The 27,438-nt window shown below is 37.9% G+C and overlaps 2 protein-coding genes across 4 annotated transcripts; both read right to left on the bottom strand.

The window, feature by feature from the left end:
- Positions 1-27: 27 nt before the first annotated feature.
- LOC115436439 (tumor necrosis factor receptor superfamily member 14) lies at positions 28-4,819 on the bottom strand. Of its 2 annotated transcripts, none has more exons than XM_030159318.1 (11): positions 4,608-4,819; positions 4,406-4,475; positions 4,190-4,238; positions 2,709-2,819; positions 2,445-2,591; positions 1,576-1,648; positions 1,328-1,380; positions 1,115-1,234; positions 915-937; positions 709-814; positions 28-541 (listed from the first exon to the last, which is right to left on the bottom strand). In XM_030159318.1, exons 2-11 carry the CDS (start codon positions 4,472-4,474, stop codon positions 267-269), a joined length of 1,026 nt encoding a protein of 341 aa, XP_030015178.1. In that variant the 5' UTR covers position 4,475; positions 4,608-4,819; the 3' UTR covers positions 28-266. The 2 variants fall into 2 exon arrangements, with proteins under 2 accessions (XP_030015178.1, XP_030015177.1); XM_030159317.1 differs by having other exon boundaries at positions 4,190-4,241.
- Positions 4,820-8,051: 3,232 nt separating this feature from the next.
- On the bottom strand, positions 8,052-24,692 carry iffo1b (intermediate filament family orphan 1b). 2 transcript variants are annotated; one of them, XM_030158502.1, is made up of 9 exons: positions 23,722-24,692; positions 19,159-19,219; positions 18,273-18,368; positions 15,366-15,506; positions 15,071-15,255; positions 14,845-14,971; positions 11,630-11,719; positions 10,057-10,187; positions 8,052-9,425 (listed from the first exon to the last, which is right to left on the bottom strand). In XM_030158502.1, exons 1-9 carry the CDS (start codon positions 24,690-24,692, stop codon positions 9,323-9,325), a joined length of 1,905 nt encoding a protein of 634 aa, XP_030014362.1. In that variant the 3' UTR covers positions 8,052-9,322. The 2 variants fall into 2 exon arrangements, with proteins under 2 accessions (XP_030014362.1, XP_030014364.1); XM_030158504.1 differs by having other exon boundaries at positions 8,052-9,441.
- Between the last annotated feature and the right edge of the window lie 2,746 nt (positions 24,693-27,438).

Genomic DNA, 27,438 nt, shown 5'->3' on the forward strand with positions numbered 1-27,438 from the left:
TAAATACTTTTGTTAGCTCCTGTGGGAGGATCTAATGACAATAAATACCTTACAAAGGAGATTGCATCCCAGCGCACTGATCACAAGTTTTCCAAGAACATTTAGAAAAGATACCACGGCTGTAAAACCTTCACAGTTTGACAGAGGAAGATAAATCTGCTCCATTCCATAGTTTGACGCTCTTCTTTTTAGAGAGTTTGTGTTTTTCAGTCTGGACTCTCGTGGTCATAATCACATATCAAGCCTTTGGGTTTTTCACTGGCGTGTCATAATCCCTCCTCTTTAGACACATGGCAGTCCTTCCCCTGCTCCTGTGAGGGAAAGAAGATGCTGTCGGTCTCTCCCCTCCTCTCCTCCTCAGAGAGGTGAATGCTGGGAGAGGATGTGGGGTGGAACACAGGACAGTCTCGTTCATCCTCCTCTTCACTGCTCTCTGCTCTCTCAGCTGCCTTCCCCGTTTCAACTGTCGGACTGACTTGGTTTGTAAAGTGACTGAGCAAGCTGAAGATGACTGTCCCTGGATTGTAGACATGGACTGAACCTAAAAAAGGAAAAGCAAGAAGTATACATTAATATTTTGTATTAACCTACAGAGGTGGAGAGCAATAAGTAATTACAATTCAGACTCATAACTGTAACAACGCTACATCTTTTACACAAAATGAGTCAAGAATTTCACATCAGAGTTATCATTTCACTCATCAGTACCCAGACTGGCTGTTGACATGGATGACGGCTGCTGCTTTGCACTGAATGAGTCTCTGGGGAACTGATGAGATGACTCCTTCTGTTTATGAGCAGCATCTCTACCCTCCTAAAGAACAGTGTCACTCAGTCAGTATGGAGCCAAAAAAAACACAAACAACACCCAGTTTCATTATGAAATGTAAGAGACCATGAAATGAGCTGATTACCTCGTTCCATAGCTTCTCAATAGCTGGAAAAGGGTGGAAAAATAAAAGTAAAAACAGCATTATCTCAACTTCAAAGTTCATCAAAAATCTCTGATCAGAGTCATTTCTAAACCCCTTCAGTCAACTGGCTTCCAAGAAATGATGTGATAACAAACAGACTTCAGAGGTTGGACCTGTCCTGCAAATAAACACATTCTTACTTTGTTTGAAACATGTTTCATCTCCTGGGCGACGAATGCAGAACAAGATTACAAGGCCTATTACACATCCAATGGCAACCATCGGACACAAGATGGCCGCCAGCTGACTGTTAACTGTGCCTGAGAGTGAAAGAAACAACAGCCACTTAGTTTAACACACTGTAAACCCTCATCACACACACACCTTATGTTTACACATGCACGAGCACTCACCTGTTTTGGGATGCGTGCCATTTTCTGGCGGTGAGACTGCCTTAGAGACACACCTGTTGGAGATAAAGGTGAAATGCTGAATATTTAAAGTATGTGACCTCTGCTTTATCTGGAAAGCCACTTGGTAAAACTTTACCAATTAACTAACTGACTGTCCACAGTTTAGTTGTGATACTGGTCCAACTCTGGAACACGTGCTTTGATTGTCAGTGAATTATTTACAGTATGAAGGGAAATCCATGACTCACTTGGGAAAGCGGCAGGGCTGGGTCGAAGTGCTGCCCTGTTCTGATGAAGGAGTCTGTTTGACTCTGGGTGGCACTGGAGAACAACAAAAAAGAACTTGGGCATCTATGTCAGAGGATCAAAAAATGTAATATATGTTTTAAATGAAGGAGAAGGTGTGCTTCTGAAGCTGCTGGTAGAATAATGCCCCAATGTTTGACTCTTAATCTGCACCTTTTTTAAGACATCACTCCTTATCATGACTCTGTACTTGTAAATTTACACTCACTCCATATTTCTGTAGAAATGTAGTCTATGTTGCTGATAACTACTATATCTTTAATGTTTGTCTTTACATGAGATACAGCTCACAATACATAAATGTTACGAGGAAGAAACCACAACTGTAAAGTACAATTTTTTCCAATTATAGTTAAACACATCAGACAGTCAGAAAAGATTTTAAAAGGTTACAAGTGTTTTCACACTATAAAAGCCCTAAATGGATTTCCACCTAACATCTTTCATATCTCATATTTCAAGTTTGGGGGATTTTCAGTACCTTATCGTTTCTTCTCTTGTCGCATTGTCGGCTCTCTGAGAGACCTTTTATCAGAATGACTAATACTCAATTACTTTTTAATGCCAGTACTGTTGTAGCCCTAATATCTATTCATTTTAAGTAGCATGGCTTGCTCTGCTGTCCATCATTAAGAGGAGATCATCCCATTTTTTTTATTATAGCCACTATTACTAATAAGTCAACTAAAGTATCATAAAGGCTCATCTTCTCTCAGAGACAGTGACCCAATGTATGTTGTTTGTTGTGACGCCCCCTGCTGGTCAAAGCCTGTTACATCAGAGTAGAGAGTTGACAATGTGGAGTATTTACCAGCTGTGGCTGTTACGTGCTGGATCTTCTTACAGGATCTGCAGTTGTCTGAACCATGTACTTTCTCAGTGCAGATGAAACCTTCATCACAGATGCACTTGAGATTGGAGGTTCTGGTGCAGTTTTGAACAACCTTCAAATTAAAGTCTGAGATAGAAGTTGTATTTGTGAGTAATAAGATAGTGTTGGTATTAATAGATTTTCAAATTATAATAGAACCCAGCTTCTGTTCTCAGAAGTAGAAGTGATTCATAGTCTGTCAACCTGGTCTGCAGTCGCTGAAGCAGCGATGGCAGCTCTCTTCTCGGTTCAAGCCAGTTGTGTATTTTCCAGGAGGACAGGGCTCACACACTGTACAAGACTTCTGATACTCACCTGATAGAACAGAGCAGAAACAAATGAGAACAACCGGATGACAAGGAGAGTGGCTGCTCACCCGGGGTGCATGTTAATGAAGGATGTGGTCTTACAGCAGTGCCTCAGTCTGCACAGTGCGTCATTTTTCATCAAGACAGAAAAACAGCAAAAAAAAAAAACCCAGCACAGACAGAAGGATAGACAGATACTATTGTACTGTATATGCTTCATTGTTTTATAGTAATTTCCAAATATTAATCAGTGCTGATTTGGAGTATAACACCAATTCCAAAAATGTTGCAAAATCTAAATAAAAACAGAATGCAATCATTTGCAAATCAAATATATCCACCCTTTATTTACAATAGAACACAGAAAATATCAAATGTTAAAAATTAGGGTATTTTTTTTAACTGTTGGAAACATCACATCTCCCAAAAATTGGGATTGGGGAAACACAAGACTGGAAAAGTAAGTGGTACAAAAAAGAACCAGATGAAGGAACATTTTATAACTAGTGACAAAGGATTAGACAGTTTTTTAGAGGTAAAATATGGGCAGAGGTTCACCAGTCTGCAAAAAAAAAAAAACTGTGTGCATTAATTGTTAAACAGTCTCAGATAGTCAGAACAGTTTCAAAATAAAATTGTGAAGAATGAAACAGGGTGTGATTCTGTAGTAGAAATTATTGCATAGACTTAGGAACACTAGGTCTAGAATCATTGCCTGTGAACACAGGTCTCTGATGCAGGTTAAAGCTTGGTCATGGAATACTAAACCTCATGCAACAGCTACACCTATATACAACAGAATGGCTCATAGTAGCAGAGAACATGAAAACACTTGGTGCATCAAGAAATTAAAAATGCGACAAAGACAGAGGACTTCTGAGCAATTAAAACCTTGAATCAGACAATGAGACAACATTCCTCCCCCAAAACATCAACTCATCTCCTCAGTTCTCAGATGTTGATGGACAATGTACATATTAAATAAAAATTTATGGCGATATTCGTGGGCCTGTCACAACTTTTTAGAGATGTGTCAACCAGAAAATTCCATATTACCTTTTTTTTTTTTTCTTAAAATACTACATTTCTGAGTTTAAACATTTGCTATTGTAACAGATTCTTCTACGTTGGTGAGATGTACTCCCCTTTGGGTCCCTTTTCGGGAACTACATTAACTTTGTAAGGACCAAAAGGGGAGGACATCTCACCAACATAGAAAAGTCTGTTACATGTTACATTTTCTATGTTCTATAGTTTGCAAAGCATCCCATATTTTTTGTTTTTGGGGTTGCACAACTGTAAGTCAAAGCTGCATGGTGAATAGACAGAAAGCAACAGACAGAACTGACACAAGTTCACATTAGATGGTTTTCTTACCTGCAGGACAGAATTTACACTCACTGCCATACCAAGAGTACGTGTCTGTCTGCTGAAACAGGAGCACAACTACACATGAACTGTGTAACATTTAACAAAGTCCGTAATAATTTATGTGCTCAGTTCAAGCCATTTATAGTTGATTTTTTTTGTTTGTTTGTTTTTTTAATTGAACAATATAACGAGAGGTAGATCAGTAAAGAAAGAAGGAAATACCACTGGAGAAGATAGCACCAGCTGTGCAGGTAACATCAGGACAGTCAAAAAGCATTGCACTAGCCTCATCCTACGGAGAAAAATGTCAAAATAACAGACATTATATGGTCTGTTACAAAAGCTTCAGTTTATGTTTATGATTCACTGCTCTTTCCTGAGAAGTAATACAGAGAAAAAAACAATAATAAAAATGCTTTTTTACCTTCAGGTGTGATGATCCTTTTGTTCTCTGTTGTTTCGTTAATTTCCTCAAGGTGTGTCTATTTCTTCCTTCTCTTTGTCTTCTCACTCACTCTACCCATCCTCTGTGTCACTGTTTCCTCACCTGATTACATCTTCCTGTCTTCCTGTCTAATCCGCCCACTTCTTCTCTACCAGTCTACTGCTGCTGCTGCTGCTGCTGTTGTTTACATGTTCAGCTCTTGCACTGAACTTATCAGCGCTCTGACTAACGTTTCTACATCAAACACCATCATTTTCCATGCAAGCCGTAAGATCTGACAAAGAAATGTCCTCTCTGTTCAATTCAGACACACAAACAGCATGGTTGAAGAACATTTGATGGTTTTTATCTCACTTCTGATTCCAAGCAATACTTTTTTATCCGCTTACTTGGATCCGTCAGCGCAAAAGAAATCTCTGAATGAGATTATGGGTAAAACAGATGGACCTTTTTTTTATGCTCCTGTTTTCCTTTTAACAAATAATCACACGATCAGTTCAGTTCAGCACAGTTGCTTCTTTTATTCTTCCCATCTCTCCTGACACATTACATAGAGTAGCTTTGCAGTGAAGCTTTTTGTCTTAAAGTTTAAAGCTGCACAGTCACATTTTCAGTAAACTTTTCAATCAGTTACAAGAGGAGTTACAGAGGATTGATTACGATCAAATTGTTGAATTAAATAACATATTCTGAGGCAAGGCGTTTTGCTCTGTAAAGACGAGGAAAAAGTGACAAAACCCTTTTTTCTGTCTTTAACGGGCACAGTTTCCATTGGAAAGCTAAACAGAGCAATCATATCATTTTATCTTAATTCAAAGCTTTTGTAAGTTTCTTTTCGTGTGTGTGACTGTTCATCGTATGCAGTCTTTAAACACAAGTATATACTCAAAGCTATATTCTTTGACACATATAATATCAAAGCCATCATACAGTCATTTTGCTGAAGCATTTGCATTTCAGTAGTTTTTCGAGTTATTTTTAAACCGACTTTACTTGGCAACCACACACACTCATAGAGAAAGAGTATCAATGGAAAAACAGATAATACCGTTGGATTGAATCACAGTTTTTAGGAGGTGGCTAATGTCAAAGGGCACCTTATACTGTAGGCTACATTCACACTGACAATCACCTTATACTCTATTCAGATTTATTGCTCAGATTTTTTTTTTTTTTTTTTTTTGTTGGCTGGCCACAATATTTTCTTAAAATGTGAATGGGTTATGGTTCGGAACTGAGCCACATGCAGAAAAACTGATCATTCCTTCAGTTTAACCCATTAAAACAGCCGCTGGTGACCAAAAGCATTTACTCAACTCTAATGTTTAATACCAGTTGATCCACTAATTCTATCAATACATGTAAATAACTGGTGTAAAATGCAGTCTGTCATCTTTTCACGGTCATCAGATATGACCCATTTGGATGTTCAGAGGCTCCGTAGTGAACGTGAAAACACCATCATCTTCTACAACATTGATTCAGCAGTAAAACCCATGGAGTTGGATCAATGACAGTGGATGGATATGATTGTTTTTACGTCCAGTTATGGATATATTTGCTGAAAAAGTAACTTTTTCTTCAGTTTTCTCTGTTATAAAATAATAACCTTTGAATTTACTAAGAATTTGAATGAACATATGCATGATCAGTGAATTAAGTATAGCGAAAAATATATGATTTCTTACACAGCATAATATTAAAAGAAATGTGACAAATCACTTAAAAAAGGTTCAATCGAGAGAAAGATTTATTTGAGCACTGCCACAAATGTAGCTCTGGGTCTTTATGGGTTAAGTAATGAAAGCACTCAAAATTGTGCCTTCCAAATCTTACTGTTAAGAAGAAATCTCTAATATTATTATTATTATCTGTATATATATGATGTATATTGAGTTCATTTGAGCTATTTCATAGTGTTTGAGTAACTCCCTGCAGTGCAGAGTTGGTGCAAATCTCAATCAAGCGTGAAGTGAAAGGCACATGAATCCTGATCTGACTGTTTTGATTGAGGCCACTGTGCAAGCCATCAGCCTGAGGTGAACCTGAAGCTGAGGTGGCCCAGATCAGTCCTAAAAAGATCAAAGTCCATGTGATTTGTGCTGTTCACACCGTCATAAAAAAACATAGATCTGACTCATATATATGAGCAAAACCATCAAATTTCTGTCGCTTCTATCCGCAGTGTCAATGTAGCCATATTGATGTAAAATTGAAGAGTTAAACTGTTGAACGTGGAGTCAAATTGGACTTGTTTTTCATGTTGTACATCTGCCTCAGTAAAAGTCATTTTAAAAACACTCAAACAATATACAATACAGAACGCCCATTAACATACACACTGGCACATGCTTACATAGGGACTCACTCAGTGCGTGAAAGTTAAGCTATACAAAGAGAAATGATTGGTTATACACCTCACACATTTAACCTCACTAACATTCTCCTTCTTAAATTCACTTGGACTGACGCTCGGCCGAGTCCAAGAGCCGCACATGCACAAGTGTATTTAAGCCTATCCGCAGCGGACGCAGAAGAAACACATTTCACCTGCTTTAACCTCACAGAAGAGGGGACTATAGCCACGACTATATTTAGCATCTTATAGAGCAGTGATGATAGCTGTGACAAATGTTTTGTTTTCCTGCTGCAGCAGCGTCAGAGTAACAGTAAAGTTCATGGTTGATGTGGTTAAAGCTTGAGAAAAATGTTAAATGTGTCAAGAAAACAACTAAATAGTAAAAATGAGGTATGTGTTCATGTTAATTTCTTACTCTAGTCACAAATATACTGTACAATAGTTTGCTATTTGCAGCATGGCAACTTTTTTCCTAACAAGTTACAGTGCTAATTGTTTGATACACATTTTGTTTGCTCTTCCTTTCTATGTGCAAATGCCTACAGGCTCAAAAATAGGTTTAGTTATTTACATCAAGCACCTTGGTGAAATAGCTTCGGCAGCTATAATTAGTCTTTCTTTCTTTCGGCCATTCCTTGTTGACTCATAATCTATCTGTGTACATTTTATTTTGGCACTCAATGGCTAAACTACATTATTTTATTACCAACCAGCGTCTTTTTTTCTTTCTCTGCTGACTATAGAGATTCAGCTCGACCATGCAGCTCTGCTCAAACATAACAGGGTCTGACTCTAACCTAAGCGTTACTGCTGAAAATAAACTTCAGCTCCTATGTGGCTATCAGTGCATCACCTAATAATGTACCTGTATCCACCTTAATTTATCCAGCGCTGACTTCAGATCAGCTTCATGAGACGGTATCTTAACTGCACCAGATGCAGATGCAAATGCACTCACTCCTGTCTGACATCGACAGCTTTCTTCACAGCTGTCACCTGCTCCTCAGCTCTCATCCGGTACTTTGGGTTTCTTAATATGAAGCACCATTTTATGAATATACAAACTTCACAGTCGCTCATTGTGTTTCAGAGCGTTTTGTTTTTTGTTTTGTTTTTTTACTGATGAAGTGTTGTAATGTTCCTGAAGTACCCTCATGCTTCTAGTGAGTGATTTGGTCAATTTGCTTTTCAGTGATCTCAGACCTTGTAGACCAGCCTTTTGGTGGAGAAATCCTCATTGCTCCCTTTCCTACGACTGATTTCACTGTATATTATCAAACACACTTGATTTAGGCGTTGTTTTTGCTGCAGTTATACGAACATTTATGGTAACTACACTGAAAACATTGCAATATCATGATCCATTTTGTCCATTTGTCCCTAAAAATAATATATACAGTATGTGAGCAAAACAAAAATCCAAGGTACATCACTTGTGTATATGATGCTTAAACAGTTAGAATGTGATCATGCTTTGATGGGGAAAACAGGTAACTGACCAAACCTTCTTTTCAGAGCCGAAACTAGCAATATTATCAAGAGGCATGTGGATATTTTGAGACATAGTTCTGCCGCTCCACGTTCATGTTTTGCTAAATAAAGCAGGTGTTATAATTTATTCATGACTTTGTGATTGCTTTGGTCATGGCTTCATCAGAAAAAAAAGCCTGAATCTGCATCATTAAGGCCATAAAATGCTGAAACATGACATCTTATTGGATTCCTATTAACTTCCTGAAAAGAAAACTGTGAGTATCACTCAGATTTGAGATTCATGTATATGATTTTTGCTTGTTTTACATTCAGGGTAGTGCACATAGCTGTGTTAGACCCTGTTATTGACAGTTAATTGGAGGAAGGATTAGTTATTTTAACATTTGATTGCTGAAGTTACACTTACATTTATTTTGTGATAATAAGTCATAGTCTGCATCCCTGTGGCCTATAGCACTGCACTGCCTCACAGGACTACAGCCTCTACACTTACAGTATTCTGACTGTAGACAATCCATTGTTCTCAATCACAAGATGAATTTTCTTAGTTACTGCCGTGTAACATAAGACAACAGAAAGACCTCTTCCCCAAGCAGTAACATCTGACAATGATTATGGTCTGCTATGCGATCACAGCGTCCAAGCTCATGAGCTAAAAATCAAACTACAGCTGATTTGTTTGGACAGCACAAAAACAAAAAGTAACTGAAGAGGTTTATATGATGTAAACACGGTGTTGCCATGGCTGAAGGTGTCTATTGCGTTGGTGTGGTGCTGTAACTGGATGAAGTGGAAGTCACATGACCATAACAGCCGTCAGCGTCGTCGGATTGAGATGTTGTCAAGATTTTCCCACCGAGCTGGAACAAGAGGGTGGCGAGGCTGAAGACTTATCGCTTTCTCGCTGGTCGCTCTCCTCAGTGGAGGCAGGTGCTGCAGAGTTACTGCAACAGAAACACCCTGATGAACAACAAGATGATGGCAAAGTACGGATTCTTTACTCGAGAAGAACAGATACTTGTCGAAACAAAACAGGTGTAAAAGTAGAAGCACTCTCTTTACTTAAGTAAAAGTGAAAGTGCAGGTTCTACAGACAATTCTACCCTTTATGTGCAAAGTTACTGAATAATTTAAGTCTAACTTGAAATAAAATAAAAAGCTACATACTGAAAATAATGACCTTATAACAGGTTTCAATGTCAGCAACAGAACTAAAAAAAAAAAAATCACGATATCTTTTTTCTTCAGTCCAGTCTCCCGTTCATTCAGTTTGTCTTGATATTGGAGCTGTGTAATGATGCAAAATAAAAATAACTGATTATCGCTTCAAATATAAGCCTGTTCTGAAAAAGTAAGGAGTAGAAAGTACAGATGTTGATGTTAAAATATAGGGAGTAAAAATAAAATGCTGTCAGAAAAATAAAGACCATGGAAACTCTACTAAAGGACAGTAAAGAGCACTGACACTTCATCACTTTCTGCCTCTGAAGATGAGAGAGCCTTCATGTCTCATTACCTTTTTCTTGATAAAAGATACATAACGTAGACATGCAGGTGAATAGGATGTGTTTGTACCTGTCTCCGCTTTGCGTGATGAGTCTCCTGCAGGTCTCCATCTGAACATCCAGGCCTCGTTTCATGGAGCACATTTCCATGTACTCATGAAGATGTCGGTTCATGTCGCTCTTCGCTGTGGCCAGTTCCAGCTAGAGTCAAACATTATACAGTCAGATACAAATACTCAATAAAAAGATACTGAACAACGAAAGAAACACTGGTATTCTGTTGTAAAAATGTCACGTGTGCACAAGTAAGAGAGGTCTGGAGTGTTTTCAATGGAACAAATCATGAGTGGTTGTGGTTGTTTGTGTGAAATGATCCTATAAGAGAAGATTATGAAATGTTGACTCAGTCATATTTTCAGTACGTCACACCTTATGGAAAATCTACATGATCAAACTATGGGCTGTGGGTCTGATCACATATAATATACCTAAGTGAATGATAGTGAACTGACTGTTTGCCATCTGAGGAGAAGATCCCACAACACAGGCAGCAAGTTAAATTCTAATCATAAATCTTTCCACCTGCTTCTTTTTGTTGACTGAAACAAGAGTGTATTAACACTGAAACAAGACCAAGACTCTGAAGGCCTGAGATCACTGGGATAGAGTCTGGCTGAACTAGTTCTTACCAAAACACCTAAAGAATAATAAGGCCTGAGGTGATTAAAGGTTTACAGTTGAAGTGAAAAAAAGTGTTTGAATTTTTTTTTTTTTTTCAGTGATGATGTAAAGAAATAAATCAATATAAATCAAATAAACCAATTTTCAGTATCACAACAGTACAAGATCATGAACATGCTTTATGTCTAAATAAACATATGCTTTATTAGCCTTAAATCATTGAAGATTTTCGTCATGCTATTGTTTGCTGACATATGTAAGAAAACAAGAGGAAATCACAAAACAACAGAATAAAAATAGTAATGAGTTTAAACTCCTTTGGAACATGAGTGAAACATGCTCTAAAACCTATGTTCTGTATTAATCCTCAATAACCTAAAGAGCTTCTACTGATCTAAAATGATCCTAAAGATACATTAAATAATACAGATAAAATGCTGTTTCTCAGCTTTTCATTGGCATCAGATATGACCCATTTAGACGTTAAGAGGCTCCATCATAAAAAATGACAGTTTTCCGATGTATGTTAATGATAGATTTTCCTGAAGAATTCATTTTTTCTTTGTTTTTTTCCTGTTATGATGTAATAATACTGAAATTACCTCTGGCCTTTAATGAACATCAACATGGTCAACAAATGATTTTCACTGACAAATGACACATGTACAGGATAACACAACAATAAATCAATAAGAAAACCAACAAGAAAGCGTTAAATACACAGAAACATTCATTTGGAAGTCGCCACAACACTAGCTCTAGGTCTTAAGAGGTTAGTAGAAGGATGAAGCATTATGAACAAAATACACACAAAACACACAAAACACAAATCTTCTTTTATGAATCTGCAGGAAAGTAAAACAACCACAACCTTATGCACAAGAAACGATAACCTACTTAACATCGTGTAATACAATTCATAATATTGCATAACACTTAGAAGTATATAGTAACTAACTGACCTCAATCTGGTCAATGGTCTCCTGGTATTCCTTCTCTCTGGACTTGAACAGACACTCTGTATCATTAATCACCTTTTCCAGACAGTCCTCCTGAAGTAGAAAGCAGACAGAGGACCCTTTGGTGAGTTTTGATGCTAATATGATGATAATATAATAATGTACTGACACGTGACAGTAAACAGAGCATGTGTTTGAGCTAACCATCATACAGTTACACAGGACATTTACTCTACTGATCAAACACACAGACTTTATGCTTCCATCAGCTCACATTTCACTGACTAATGCAGCTCCTCCTTTCAGTGGGACAGCAGACTGTTCCAATAGCACACAGCCGATGAATGAAAACAAATACCTACATGTATTTCTTAGAAACAAACACACTGTACACCGATACAGACTGGACACTGCATCTGTCTGTGTGTCCTGAAACGGCCCGGCCATAATCGAACAGTGAAGGTCAGTGGGTTTGTCTGAAGGGAGACGAAGCCTCACATGACCATACTGCACCCACTGCTCCGCACGTCAACGTCACCCTTGAGAATCATAAGAGTTTCCGTGAAATCCGATCCAATAATATCAACATGTAAACAGCTGCTTCACTCGCAGCAAGTGTAAAAGAGCAGCAGAGTCACTTGGCTTCATTTGATCAAAATTAGACTTTCTTATTTCACATTCAATTTGTGAAGCAAATTTCTCACTAAGCTACATTTCAAATGGCTTGTATATAATATTTCACCTGATAAATCATCATTATCATTAATATGTGGATATGCCAAATAATCAAAAAATATCCTACATCCTAGAAATGGTGGTTGGCAGTCAGAATAGAGTAAAAACAACCAAAAAAAGCTTTTCAATACACTGCCCATCCTTCATAGAATAATTTAAAAAACAACCTGAAATTGTCAGAACTAATGCTAAAAATTACTTAAATCTACAGATTCTTAAAGGTCTGGGAAAATAATACTCCTATCAATGTGATTACCTCTAACTTTTGCACTGAAATTGTTCTTGAACTCTTTATTTATGTTGGTCTTTATTGTATAACTACACATTGTGTATATATATATATATATATATATATATATATATATATATATATATATATATATATATATATTTTTTTTTTTTTTTTTTTTTTTTTTTTTTTGTGTGTGTTTTATTATGTCATGATTTGTTGTAACTATGTCTATACTGTCTATACTGGAAAACAGATTTTAATCTCAATGGGATTTCCACATGGTCATGCTGTATAAAATAGACTGTCTGAATTACAATTATTAAAGTTCTTAAGAAACCTGGCACGAAATTGTAAAGATCCCGAAAATTATAGTGAAAACTAGAAGAGCACTCGGAGAGCGCAGACCTCCGCCAAGGCAGATCAGTGCCCCCCGATCACCACAAAAATTTAATCATTTGTTCCTTGTGCCAGTATCAACATTTCCTGAAACTTTCATCCAAATCCATCCATAACTTTTTGAGTTATCTTGCACACAGACAGACAGACAGACAAAGAGACAGACAAACAAACAAACAAACAAACCTACACCGGCAAAAACATAACCTCCTTGGCAGAGGTAATAAACATTCACGTCACATTCTGATTGACATCTAACATTAGATGCACCATTAGGGCTATATCCTCTATTTGGACTGAAACAAACTTCTAACGCTTAATTATGTATGTAAAGCTGTTAAGTGCATAGGCTAGAAGCAGATGTAGATCTATTGTTATTATGGCACTTAAAATTGGATGCATTCAGACCAGAAATATTGATAACCTTAAGTAAATTATATAGGCTAGTTGACAGAGACACATATGTGGTGTTACAGGCTATAGTTTACACAAAATACATCCAAGTCACTCTTGGAAAACAAGTTTTAATTTCAGTGAGGAATACTGGTATCTCAAGCCTTCAACACCTCAAAAGAAAGGAAAATAACCTCAAAAAATCAAATAAAATAATAAAAAGGCAGCATTGTTTTATCAAATCAAAAGCAGTAAGTTTGATATATACCCAAAGTATCAAGGAATATAATGTAAATCAGCAGTATAGTCAGCTCCATTATGTCACACAAGCTTATCAAACACAGTAAGCCCTGTATACAGGAGCCATGACGCAGAACATTCAAACTAAAAGAGACAAATATTTAATGAGAGCACTACTCACTGGAGCGGAAAAAAGCTCTGACAAGGAAGTGGCTACAACCAGACGCACCACAACACAAAGACTGGTTAAAAGCAATCTATGAAATCTATGTAATGGAGAAACTGTCCTTTTCATTAAAAGAACAACAGGATAAATGTACAGAAAAGTGGTCAAAATAGACTGTATATATCACCCCACTAAGGCCAGATTTAACATAACTGGAATCGACACATTATAACTGAACTGGTTTATTGTACTGAAGCTGACACTTGTTTGGTTTTTGGAATAAGAATAATGAAAATAAGAGAAAAATGTGACATCTTTTTGTTGTAAGGTATGTTTAACAAAATATAACAAAAAAAGGGGAAGACTTACTTTAAGAACAGTTGCCTTTGTTTAGTTTTACCAGTTTTGATTTTTCAGACATGTTATACAAATGTGCTTAGTTGTCTGTTGTAAAGTGTCTTTCCAAATGAAAAAATAAAATTATTAAAAAAAAAAAAAAAAATCAGCAACCCTTTCTATGAAGGCGAATGCATGACAGACTTATGAAAGACTCTTAAAGATTTATGAAATAGGGTGGTGAAGTTGACATATCAGACCACATAGTAGACTTATAGACCAGCAGATTGGCACATACAGATGTAAAAAAGTCTACTTTTTCTAACACCACAGGCCTTCTGAGTAGGAAAATAGTGGCTTTTAAAGCAGTTTGTCATGTATGATAGTATAATTCAGCACTATGTGGTTCATGTTTCAACTGTGTTCTGAAAATAAACCCTCCTCTGCTATAGACAGTCACAATAAAACACCACACCACACACTGCTGGATTATTTAAATCCATTAAAAACAGGTAAATATAGGTTGATTCTTTTGTCAAAGCCCTGGACTGTGGAACTGATGCAGATCTGGAGTCAGTCCCTTCAATGGCAGCTCACTGCACCTGTTGTGCTAACTGCTAATGCTAATGCTAGGTGCTGTGTGTATTAGTGAGGGTAAATGCAGAAACTGAATTTCCCTATGGGGATAATAATGTTAACTTTAACCTTAAACTTTCTTACCTCTCCTGGTGGATGGGTTGGGTCAGGAGGCAGAGTGCACCCTGGGAAGTCCTCCCACAGCAGCAGCGTCTCCTCAGTCTCCTCCCAGGCCAGACTGTCACAGTCATCTTCAAACTCACATTCACGCCTGAATTAAACACAAACACATGCGGTCATTAACAGGATGCCTCCATTTTAGTTCTATTTCAGTGTCTTAGTCACCACATGTCAGAGCCTGACAGCTCACAGTTGGTTCAGCATCCTCTGCATCTCCTCATTGATCTGATTGGCTGATGAGCCACAGTGCTCCTCCTCTTTGACCACGCCCCCATCGCTCTCAGAGGTGCTGACAGGTTCATCACACTCACTCCCATTAAAAGACAGAGGTGTTGTTTTCCGGCGGCAGTTTAAAGATGTTTGATTGTTGGGAACCTGCAGGGACACAGTGAGGGTTCAGCTTTAGAGATTAAAATAACAACAAAAACCCAGACTGTACTGCAATGTCACCCATAAATGATACAGATGAGTTTTACTCCTGATACCTGGTACATCTGAATAACATCCTCACAGTTCCTCTGCTGAGCTACGTCACAGAGCCGAGCAGTAATATCAATTCTGCGGCAGATGTCCATGTCCACTTTCATGGCTTTTTCCTGTATTTTACTGTCCAACTCTGATAGGTTCTGTGAAAGGATGGAGAAGACTTCGATAAGGAGAAGCAGCAGCAGGAGGCAAATGGCAAACGTCTAAAACTAACAGCTAAGGATACAACATTAGCTCATCACCAAACAACAAGAAAATGGAGAGTCAACATAATGGCTTAATCCATGCAACCAGCATAAAGGTCCTAAAATTAACAGTGCACTGTGTTGTAGCAATTGCTAACTATAAACTAAATATAGTTTGGAGGCTGCCTGCGTCACATCTGTGTGACAGCTGCCTCTGTGTGTGTTCCACGCCTTATATTGACACACATACAGTGACAGGTCACTGTGGTCACGATGGAGATAGGGCACATGCCACTATTGGCCATAGATGATGATTTATTTTAGGTTTGGTGACCTCAGGATCTCTGCTTTTTGCAGGTGATGTGGTCATGTTAGCTTCATCAAGCTGTGACCTCCATCTTGCACTGGGCCGGCTTTCCCTCATGTTGTAATATTCTGAAACGAGCCTCTGACTATTTGACAAAGTGAATTACTGACGACACCATCAGCCTGTCTGAGACAAACTGAGATGGTCTTGTTGAATTACATTTAACTTTACCTTTAACTAATTTCATCTCAAATGCTTTGTCTAAACTAAAGAAGACCTGAAACAATGAATGTGGATCATTTTATTTGTACCTTAGGTAAGATACAATGTAAAATATTGCAATAAAACTTGTTATTCCCATGAATTTAACAAAAAATAGAATGTATTTCACTGTCTTTTTACTTTGTTACCAGCAGGGCAAAGCCATCTTGAAAAAAAATGCTACTTTGTTTCATTTGTTTTTAATTTCCTAGTTAAATGATTCTATTTTATTTTTGTTTGTTTTTTTAATACATCTTAAATTCTCTTGACATTTAGTGGGGACGGCAAAGTAAGATTTTCATTGTACACTGTAACCTGTTTTTTTACTGTACACCTGACAATAAAACTCTGTAAATCTTTACTGGTAGTGCTACGTTACAACAAAACATGAAAGCTGTGAAAGCTCAGGACAAAAGCCAAATGTTTTGTTTTTTTTCATAGCATACTCTTTAGATTTTGTTTGAAAGTACCAATGGTATAAATAATGGGTGAAAAAATCTAGTTATGACTGAATTAATTGCCCATCCAAATGTTGAAGATGCTTAAAGTAGAGAAATGCTCAGGAAAATACTTAGGAATTCTATTTTAAAACTGCTGTTGCTCCAGGATAATTTAACTCTACAACCAGTCAACCATTTTTTGTACCCCAATTGTGACCATCACATCACCTTTTTCATGCAATTTTACTTCCAAAGTCCAGTGACCTGCAGAATTAGAAATATGAACTACTGGCAGGCATGGCATCTGCTTGTGTGAATCTCTTCAACAGGTTGTTAAATCCTGTTCACACTAATATGAATATCTTCTAAACAGATATTTCTCCCCATCATTTAACAAAAAAATCTTTCCACACTACCTTCATTTTACAAAATATCTCCATTTATCTATATATAAGAATAAAACAAATGACTACAAACACTGAGAGGTCGCATCGGTAGACTTCAAACTGACACTTTAGATGAGATAATATAGGACACAGCAGACGCACAGGTTTTAGTCTGGGGTCAGGGTCTGTGCTACACATCCTCTACTAGGGACAGTTTAGAGCTGTAGGCAGGACAGTCCCAAACCCCCTCCTCTTCCTCAGTGATGCATTGTATAGTAATGTCTACAGACTGTGGTTTTGCAGTGTCTTCATCACCTTCATGATCTTCACACTGACAAAACCTCAGAATGATGCTGGAAAATGTCTAGAGCTTCCATTCTTACAAAAAGATCTGCAATACTGACTGGTCTGATCAATCAAATGCCTAATGGATCGGTAATACACAAAAAAACAACATTTTTATCTGGGCCTTCACATTTATGGAAAAAAACTTTCTTTTTTAATTTAGCCCGTAAAGACCCAATGCTACTTTTGTGTCAGTTCACAAATGATTTTTTCTTAAATTATTTATCACCATTTATTGTAATATTATCCTCTGTATTTTTCATTTTTTCAGTGAAAATCATGTACTTTCTTGTATTTAATTTACTGATCATGTAGATTTTCATAAAAACCTCAGATTAAAGTTGAGGGTTATTATGTTAAAAAACAAAGAAAACTGACAAAAAGTGACTTTTTAAGCAAATATATCAATAACTGAAAACAAAAATACATGTCTCCATCCACTGTCTTTGATCCAACTCCATGGGTTTTACTGGTAAATCAATGTTGTAGAAGATGACGCTGCTTCCTCGTTAACTGTGGAGCCTCTGAACGTCCAAATGGGTCATATCTGATGACAAACTGACGACAAACTGCATTTTACATCAAATATTTACATGGATTGATAGGATTAGTGGATCAGAATCATTAAACATTTTACATCAGTAGATGATTTTGGTCGCCAGTTGCAGTTTGGGTCTTTATGGGTTAGATAATAATTAAGTTTTCATTTGTAAAAGCTAACCTGTTGTAAATAAATCGAATCTGGTCAGGATGCATTGCAGCTCTTTTTCAGAAAGTAAGTCTTTCCTTTAAATCAAAGCATTGCAATCACTTAAAAGACAAAGTGGATTGCTGAAAGAAGCTATAAACTAGCCAAAGCTCAGATGTTAAATCCAGCCTTATAAATCCATTTAAAAAGTAAAGCCATAGTGCATTCACTGAGACACAAAGGGTCTACTGATGAATACAAAGCATATGCGTGTTATATATGGGCTGAACTCACATTGCTCATGAGGCCTTTGAACAGAACCAGTTCGGCTTTAAGCTGCTGAACTCTGAGAGCCAGCTCGTCCTGACAGCCTTCACTTTCCTGCAGGTCCTGCACATAAAAGAAACCATGAAGACACACGCGTGTGAATGGAGCAAACACACACCCACAGAGATGTCGTTTTACTGCTGTGTCCTTATTTTCTTTGTTTACAGCTTCTAAAATCAAACTCCATCCAAATATTTTTTCCCTTTCACATACAATCTAGAAGAAATATTTATCACAAAAATGGCTAAAATGTTTATCACTACAGCAGATTACAAAAAAACACTGTAAATCTTGAATATATAATCATTCTGATACAGCACTGTATGAGGCATGGTGATTATCTCTCCTTGTTTACTTATTCATATGCGGTCTCATACAATACTGGTCCAGCATTTTTGTGTCTTGAGTGCTTTTTTCCACATGTGGTCTCATGTTTATGTGATGCTACCTGGTACTAACCCTAACCCCAGCAGCAGATTCTCGGTAATAGCACACACACACACACACACACACACACACACACACACACACACACACACACACATACAGGAAACCATGAGAAAAGGGTACGTGAGAACATGACACTTCCACCTGTATATGGTTAGTGGTCGATAAATCAAATGTGCAAGTTTTGTAAAACTCTGACTTGAACCAAAACAACAGAGAAAATTCTGCAGAAAAGAAATAATGACGGTGAGGAGTAAATGTTCACCACATGTTCATCACAGCCGCAGTGCACTTTATGTCAACAGCCTTATCATGGATCTAATATGTTCATCACCTGAGCTTTAAAACACTTGAGGCCATCATGTCTGCCTACATACACAAACATACACATCATATGTAGTGTTACCTCCTGTAGATCTGCAATCTTCTGCTGCAAATCCATCCTCATTGTGTATTCTTCTTCCCATCTAAGGAACAAATACATATGAGATGTAAACAGTTAAGATTTTAATGTAGGCTGAGAACAGACAAAGTAAAAAAAAAAAAAAGTCTCAGTTTGGTCACAGTTAAACTTGGCAGAGTCTGATCAATTACAGCAGGAAGGATTTGCTTACAAAAGAGATAAATGTGCACCTACATATCTGCTGCATTGGCATACAGTGTATCAATTGTGCAAAATTGCAATTCTAACGTAGAGATAAAAGGAAATGGTAAAAAAAAAAAAATTTTTAAAAATGGGGGAACATATAAAACCAGCAGTGCTTTTAAAAATTGACATGATAACTATAGGTTGGAGCAGGAAAAACCTGATATCAACCCCACCTTTAAACATTTTGGACTTTGAAAACACATTATGCATGTCAGAAATGAATTTTTACTTTATTAAAAACACAAATTCTGAAACATGGAGGGAATTCTTTTGAACAAATATAACCCACTTCTGTAGAAAAGTAGGCATCTCACTATACAACCGCACTACTGCAGGCCAGGGTGTGTGGGATTATAGACGCTAAAAATTTACATATTTTCTGGAAGTGTACAAAAAAATAAGCCTGTGTTGGCAAAATATTAATGGAACAATAAAAGTCATTTTGGGCCATGAAATGCTAAATACCTAATCCACTGGTTCTCAGACTTTTTTGATCGGGCCCACCTTTGGAGGAAGAACCATCTCCAGGCCCCTCCTCAACCCAAACAAAACTGTAATGATGGTTCAAGTAAAACTTTCATTGAAAGAAGTGTCAATATTAGAACCATTATTTTTGCTTTTCTGTGAATAATTTATAGTGGAAATTCTAAAACAACTTCAATTTTTGCTTGATACAGAATAAATTCAATAAATATAATAAACTACTTTTCCAAATAAAAATATGAAATGGGCACTTATGTTGTCATAATTACAACAATGAAGTTAAATATCTTTTTAGAACAACAAACAGATAATTGGTAACAAAGATGATTATATCTTAACAGTATCAGTGGCTACAATGAACCCATCTTACATTGTACACATTCTCAGAACAATAAGGTGGAGACTGTTTGAACTGTGAAAAACTAAACATTGTATGTTTTTCTTTTCACCCCAATGAAATTCTTGTCCATTCTCCAAACCTACACTCTTTGTCCACTCAAGTGAAAGATCACCATGGCAATGGATTAGTTTGTTGTACATCCCTAAAAGGAGTTCAGGGAGCTCCGCTTCCAAAACATTAGTTCCGCCTGCTACATGTTCTGATCTGACATCCAAGGCCAGATCAGTGGCCACAACATGTTTGAGATATCTGTGTTATGAAGAAATCGAGTTATATGTCGCGAACCAAAGATTAAATTTTCACAAAAACAAGAAAAAAATGGAATATTTATATGAGACACTGAGACTTCCTAATTAGTACTATATACAATACCAAACTGTACTGTCTGAATTCCAGACAAATGGGCATGGTGTATCTTCTGCTGTTGTAATTGTAACTTTATATACTTCTGTCAAAATTTTATATAAATTTAAGTGAAACAAAAACAGGTGATGCTTGAACACTAGATAGATAGATAGATAGATAGATAGATAGATAGATAGATAGATAGATAGATAGATAGATAGATAGATAGATAGATAGATAGATAGATAGATAGATAGATAGATAGATAGATAGATAGATAGATAGATAGATAGATAGATAGATAGATAGATAGATAGATAGATAGATAGATAGACCTCAGTCATTTAACATCAAGCTTAAAACAATTAGTAAGTAAAAGTGGGAAGGAACATTGACCTAACTGTAAAAACTTATGGTTTCACACATACAGGTGAGATACTTGTGCTTGTGTTAGCAAAACTGTAAAGTGAGAAGCACTAGTTGTTGGTGAGGTGTTGAAAGGATTACACGATGAAACTCAGACTCTTGCACATCTAAGGAGACACAGTCAAAGTGTGAAAAAGTATTGATCGAAACTGTTAAGTGTTGGCTTTGTGCTTTGACAACATAATTGAAGACACAGCATGAAGTTGCACATGTCGAATATGCACAATTTCTAACAAAATAAAGAAACACCTAAGACTGATTTATATTATACACACACAAAGATGGCAAAGCTGGATGTGATAATAAAATGTAAATGTAATGTTAAGTTAAAAGAGGCTACACTGTATATACAACGTGCATGAAATGACCAGGTGTAAATGACCCCGTTTACTGCAAGTGAGTGATTTGCTGATTCACCAACTAATGAATTAGTCTGTGTGATTAATTGTGCACCACTAAGATGCAGCTCAGCCTATGACCAGCTGCTGCATATGAATTTTAATACACATAAAAGCCTGAGCATGCAGCCTGGGTGTGATCTCACATATTTCATGACACATGTGCCCTGGGGAAATCCACTTGGTGCAGAGGCTGTCGCCCCTTACACAAATGCTGTATAAAATGGAGAAGGCTGCGGTACATCAAGACCTTGAGGGAATACTAAATCTGAAAGGAACTGAGTCATGAAATCAAAGTTGTTGTTGTCGTAGAGGATGCTTGTTTGATCGGTAAGGTGAGAGCGCAAAGAAAGCCGAGAAGTGCTTCCTTCTGCAAGCCAAGCCCCCATCCAGCAGTTACAGCTTGCAGTGCATGCTGCATTGCAGATACAGTGTGGAGAGAGGAGAAGGGGGGTGTGCAGTGGATGAGAAGTATAAAGAGAGGTGGAGGGGAAGTGTTTAGTGAGTGCTGTTGTGCATGGTGTGTGTGTGTGTGTGTGTGTGTGTGTGTGTGTGTGTGTGTGTGTGTGTGCGTGTGTGTGTGTGTGTGTGTGTGTGTGTGCGTGTGTGTGACAAAAATACCATGAGATATTAAGTGTTGTGAGAGTAAAGGCAGGGTACATGGAGGATACAGAGACTTGTAAAAAAAAAAAAAAAAAAAAGAATCAGATACAAAACAATCACAGAACAATATGAAAAATGATGTAAAATTCACTAAACGTTTTAAAAATAAATACTTTGGGCTGTTCCTTTCCTGTGATGTTAATACAGTCATCAGATTAACAAATAAATGACCTAATAAATGGGACATTTTATTAAATTTGGATATGTGCTGCCATAGGTTAAGGCCTCTGATCTTAGAGTGTGTTTCACTTGAAAAACTGGTTTTGTTTCCATTGTTCGATGTAAACTGATATCGTCTACAGGTAAGGGGCAGTCCAGACCCCTTCCAGACAGTCTGAGCAGCTGAGCATAAACACACTAGATAACACAAGACAGACAGGCAAATGTAATGTGTCCATAAAATCAGAGGCTCTATGAATACAATCAAACACGTGTCTGACATCACAGACTTTGGACGTTTAGAGTCGGCCCTATTACATGTTCACAAAGAGCTGACTATCCAGCAGTCAGGAGCTCCTCTGTGGAGAATGCATGACTGCTCATTTGGACATAATATGAAGGAATTCAGTGATGAATGTGCTGGGACATTCATCATCGCTGTGCAGTGACTCACTCATCTGACCAACTAATCCACACAATCACAGATTTACTCTGACTTGTGAAGATGTGGACTGTGTTCTGCTGCTAATTTGACTCTTACACAGCGTCCACTTGGTGCCACTTTGTGATTTCTTCTTTTTAAGTCAATTTCTACAGAATCCCAGTCAGCTCTCTAAACTGCAAATCCCAGCGTTCGGGTCTGAACTGGTGATGTAATCAGCTGACTGTTGTAAATACTCTGACTGTAAGTAATGATTGTGAGCTCAACTATGAAACACTCTATTGATTATTGCGCTGGCTGGTCTAGGTAGGTTTCAAGATTACAGAACAACACAGGAATATTTTAACTGATAGAAAACAATCAACAACAGTGGAAATCTTACATTTTAGAAGTTGGAGTTTTTGAATGAAGAATTGAAAGGTTTCTATCATTAAAACACAAATGTATCTATGCACTACATGTCCATATGTGCATACTGGGAGCTGTTAGTGCATACTAGTGTTTATTTCATCATTCCCATTGACCTACATGGACTACATCCAGGACTGGGTTTAACTGGCCTCATCATTCCCATGTTTTATGTGGAGAAGCTTCTTCAGTTTCACACATTAAAAATAAACATGATTCAGGATGAATTCTCCCTGTTCTTATTGTAAACTGTGTCATTCATGGGTGAGTCAGCCTGATCTTTTTACACCCCCACTAAGCTTTGACCTTCATTCTTCTTTATATTTAGCATGTGACATGTTAATTTTTAAGTGTATTTGTAGAAGCAGCACCTGCCACTGTGGTCAGACATGGATGCAGGGTCAGGCTGAAGGTGATGGATGTGCAGGCTTTGACTGTGCTGACTGTGCTCTATTGGAGACAGCTGGTCTGCAGCTGCTTCAGGGCCTGCTCACTCCTCCAAAGTACAGCATTACACACACTTAAGGACCCTACAGGAGCCCTATGCCTTTATGGGCCTGTAAAGTGCATTCAGTAAAAGGGTTCTGTCCATTTACCTGCGTTTATACTCGTCTCTCTCCCTCTTCACTTTAGCCAGGACATTATACAGGGCTCTTATCTCAGGGGTGATGGTGTCGATCTGGACCCCGACGCCGTCCGGATGCACCCAGGATACACCTGGGCTGGTCAGACGCTCCACACCTGCAGATCCAAATCTACGAGTGTGGTTGTAGGACCAGATGGTTCCAGGGAGGAATCGTGGAGGTGGATTGGTGGATCCTCCCAGGCCGGTGTTGGTGTTGGGGGCAGGAGCAGAGCCAGGGGAGTCCACACAGGGGGAGGACTGGCTGATGGTTATAGCTGGGTTACAACTGCTGTTGGTTTGGGTTGAATTAGTGCTGTCAGTGTTGACTCCTACTGCAGGTGGGATGGTGGTGAACAGTGTCGTAGGCCTTCTAGCTGAGTTGTTGGTGTTGTGAAAAGGTAGGGAACCAGGCCTGAGAGGGATGGTCCCCACAAACCCGGTCTGGACACTTGCCTCCTGGGTGTGCACCCTGTTCTCGCAGCATCCACCTTGACATCCTTTGTTGGCATCCAGGGCCTGTTGCAGCTGCTTCTCCAAAATCTTATTTCTTCTCTCTAATTCATGCACTTTAGCCAAGAAGCACCTAAATCTCAGGTTGAGGGTTTTGAGGACGCTGATGTTGGATCCTAGGTCGTTTCTCAGAGCCATGGCTGCAGGAGGATGCGGAACAGAGCGGTGCGGGTAGGGGCTGTGGTTGTGGCCGAGGTAAGGTGAGGTCTGTGAGGGTGCGGTGAAGTCAGGGCCCTGTTGTTCAGGCCCAGATCCAGGCTGTTCACCCAGCAGGTCCGCTCCACCAAAAACCACGTCGGGCAGGAGGCCTGAGGGGGAGTCCGGGTGTCCGGGGGTCTGGCTCTGCTGCGGATGCTGTTGGAGATGCGTGTTGGCCCCCAACAAAGGATTCATGCTATGGTATGGAAAACTAAAGCGCTGCAGATCTGGCATGAACACGGACGGAAATAGTCTATCTACAACAGAATACAAGGACCGGATAGGAAATATTCACCTTAGAGACAGGACGCCGTGCGAACAGACGCCAGCGTTTACCTGCTTACATAAGCTCCCGAAATAAGAACCTTATCCTTAAAGCTCTTAACGGCGGATGGAGGGATAGAAGGATGGAGGGATGGATGGATGCAGGGATCAGCGCTCCCACACGGTCCGCAAACACAACACCAAGAAGCAAATCCAGCAGGGACAGAACACTGCAACGGCGGATGTGCGCAAAGGTGGAGGATCTGGCCAAAAAAGCGGAATTAAATCAAGCAAAAGACGCAGAGCATTGAATGAATAACACAGACATTCAGTGTCGCCGCGTCACTGAAGTTCTGGCAACAAGATGTGACCGCAGAAGGAGCAGGAGCTGCGGGTTGGAGGAGCCCACAGCTCATACCGTAAATGCACAACTAGAGGCGCTCAGCCTTTAACTCACAGGTGTCCAACATGAGGCCCGGGGGCCAAATCCAGCCCACCAAAGGGTCCAGTCCGGCCCCTGGGATGAATTTGGGAAATGCAAAAATTACACTGCACTCTCAAAAATAGAGGTACGAGATCAGAACATTTATGTACCTATAAGCACATTTTTTAAAGAATGTTCTCTCAAAAGTACAATATTGGTCTTTAGGAGGCCAGAATTGCACCTTTAGACTATGAAAAAGGGTCCAAAGTTCTGTAAAGTACTAATTTGTACTATAAAGTACCCTGCAGCATTAAAAAATGTGTGTAGACCATGAGAATAGGCTATAGGCTAGGAGAACTTAACAATAGGCCTAATTATAGTTAAAACATTAGGTTTAGCACATTATTTATTATATATATCAAACTGTAATTACTCTATATTATATTTAACCCTTTCATTCATGAATTATGAGAACCTTAGTTGAGGTTTTTTTTTTTTTTTCCTGAGTGTTTTTATTCCTGTTTAGGCATAAATAAAACAATGCGGTTGAAATTTTTTTATGAACCTATTTTTCATGGAGGTACAAAAATCTCCACTCAGCTGGACACCACGCGTTTAATTTTTGGAGCAAAAAAGCATGTATTTGAAACCCATCATCAGAAAGTGATATACTGTGTGAAAACTATGAAATAAAAACATTTTTCATGCAGCAAATCTGAGGTTTTCTCACATTTTTATATACTCTAAAACTAGTTATTACTAACTTCATGCAAATAATATGCAAAAAAAAACAAAAAAACTTTTTGATAAAGAAAACTGTTAATTACAGTCTAATAACAATTAGCAATTGATTTAACACATGTTACTGCAGATCAGGTTTATCAAGAACAGCAAAGCTACAGTAATGGTATGAATTACAGTGTATGGGATGATGCATAAGTGTCCACCGTGCTGGTTGATATGAAACTAGAACAGCAAAACTCATGAATATACAAGAGAACAGCTGGAGAATAACTGTCCACTGTAGTGATCAGAATGCATGAAAGGGTTAATAATAATTTGTGTTTTAATTTAACAGCCCAATTAGCTCAATGATAATAGCCTAATAATTTATTTAGTTTATTAGAACCTCTGATTATTGCCATAATCTCTGTTTTATCAAGTTTTCATTCACACCTCCATGTCTTGATGTCATAGCTTGCCTATGCTGTTTTTTTTGTTGTTGTTGTTTTGTTTTATTCTCAATTAGGCCACCAGTTCAAACTTTAACCATCATGGCATTATCAACTACATGAGAGTCTTCTTTCTATGTAAAGTACTTAAGGTACAAAAATGGACCATTTCGAAAGGATACAGAAATGTCTCTCAAAAAAGTAACCCCCCCCCAAGCGACAAGCATTTGTACCCTTTTAAGTACAAGCTGGCACCTCTGTTTTTGAGAGTGTGAGATATGAACAATCCTTCTAGTTGAGGTTCAGCATTCAGACCAATTCAATCTCAAGTGGGTCAGACCAGTAAAATACTACCATAATAACATATAAATAATGACAACTTCAAATGTTCCTCTTTGTAAATGTAAATATTTTCATGTATTTACACTAAACAAAGTATAATTTTGCAAAAAATGTGAATAACCTGAAATGTGTTAAGAGAAGTATGTACAATTTTAACAATATTCTGCCTGTTACTCCATGTTTTGTGTATTTGTAGATCCACTGTGATCTGTAAGTTATAATGTACATTTGGAAATGATAAAGTGAGGCAGAATAGTGTTAAAATTGTACTTATTTTTTCAGTTTGTTCATGTTATTCACATCTTGAAAGGATAGTTTGTAGATGTAAACCTTTTCATAATGTAAATTAACTTTTTTCACTCTAAAACACTGAGAAAAGTTTGGAGTTGACATTATTTATATATTATTATGTTATTATTTTACAGGTTTGGCCCACTTCAGATCAAATTTAGCTGAATGTGGCCCCTGAACTAAAATGAGTTTGACACCCCTGCTTTAACTGTTTACTGTCTGCAGGAGGACATGAGAAGCAGGAGAAAGAGCCCAAGAGTTTACACTTAGGAGATCAGATTTCACAGGTTTACTTTCATTTTTCATTTTCATTTCATTTATTTCATTCATGGTTGTGCATTTCATCAGTAAACATTCAATAATCATCAAGTAAACAAACATGTACACACCCATGCTCGAAAAGGAGCAGGATGAAGAAAATCATCCTATGTCTACTTATTTCATAGATTAGATCAAGGGTGTCAGACTCATTTTAGTTCAGGGGCCA

Source organism: Sphaeramia orbicularis, chromosome 16, assembly GCF_902148855.1.
Source record: "Sphaeramia orbicularis chromosome 16, fSphaOr1.1, whole genome shotgun sequence".
Lineage (NCBI taxonomy): Eukaryota > Metazoa > Chordata > Actinopteri > Kurtiformes > Apogonidae > Sphaeramia > Sphaeramia orbicularis.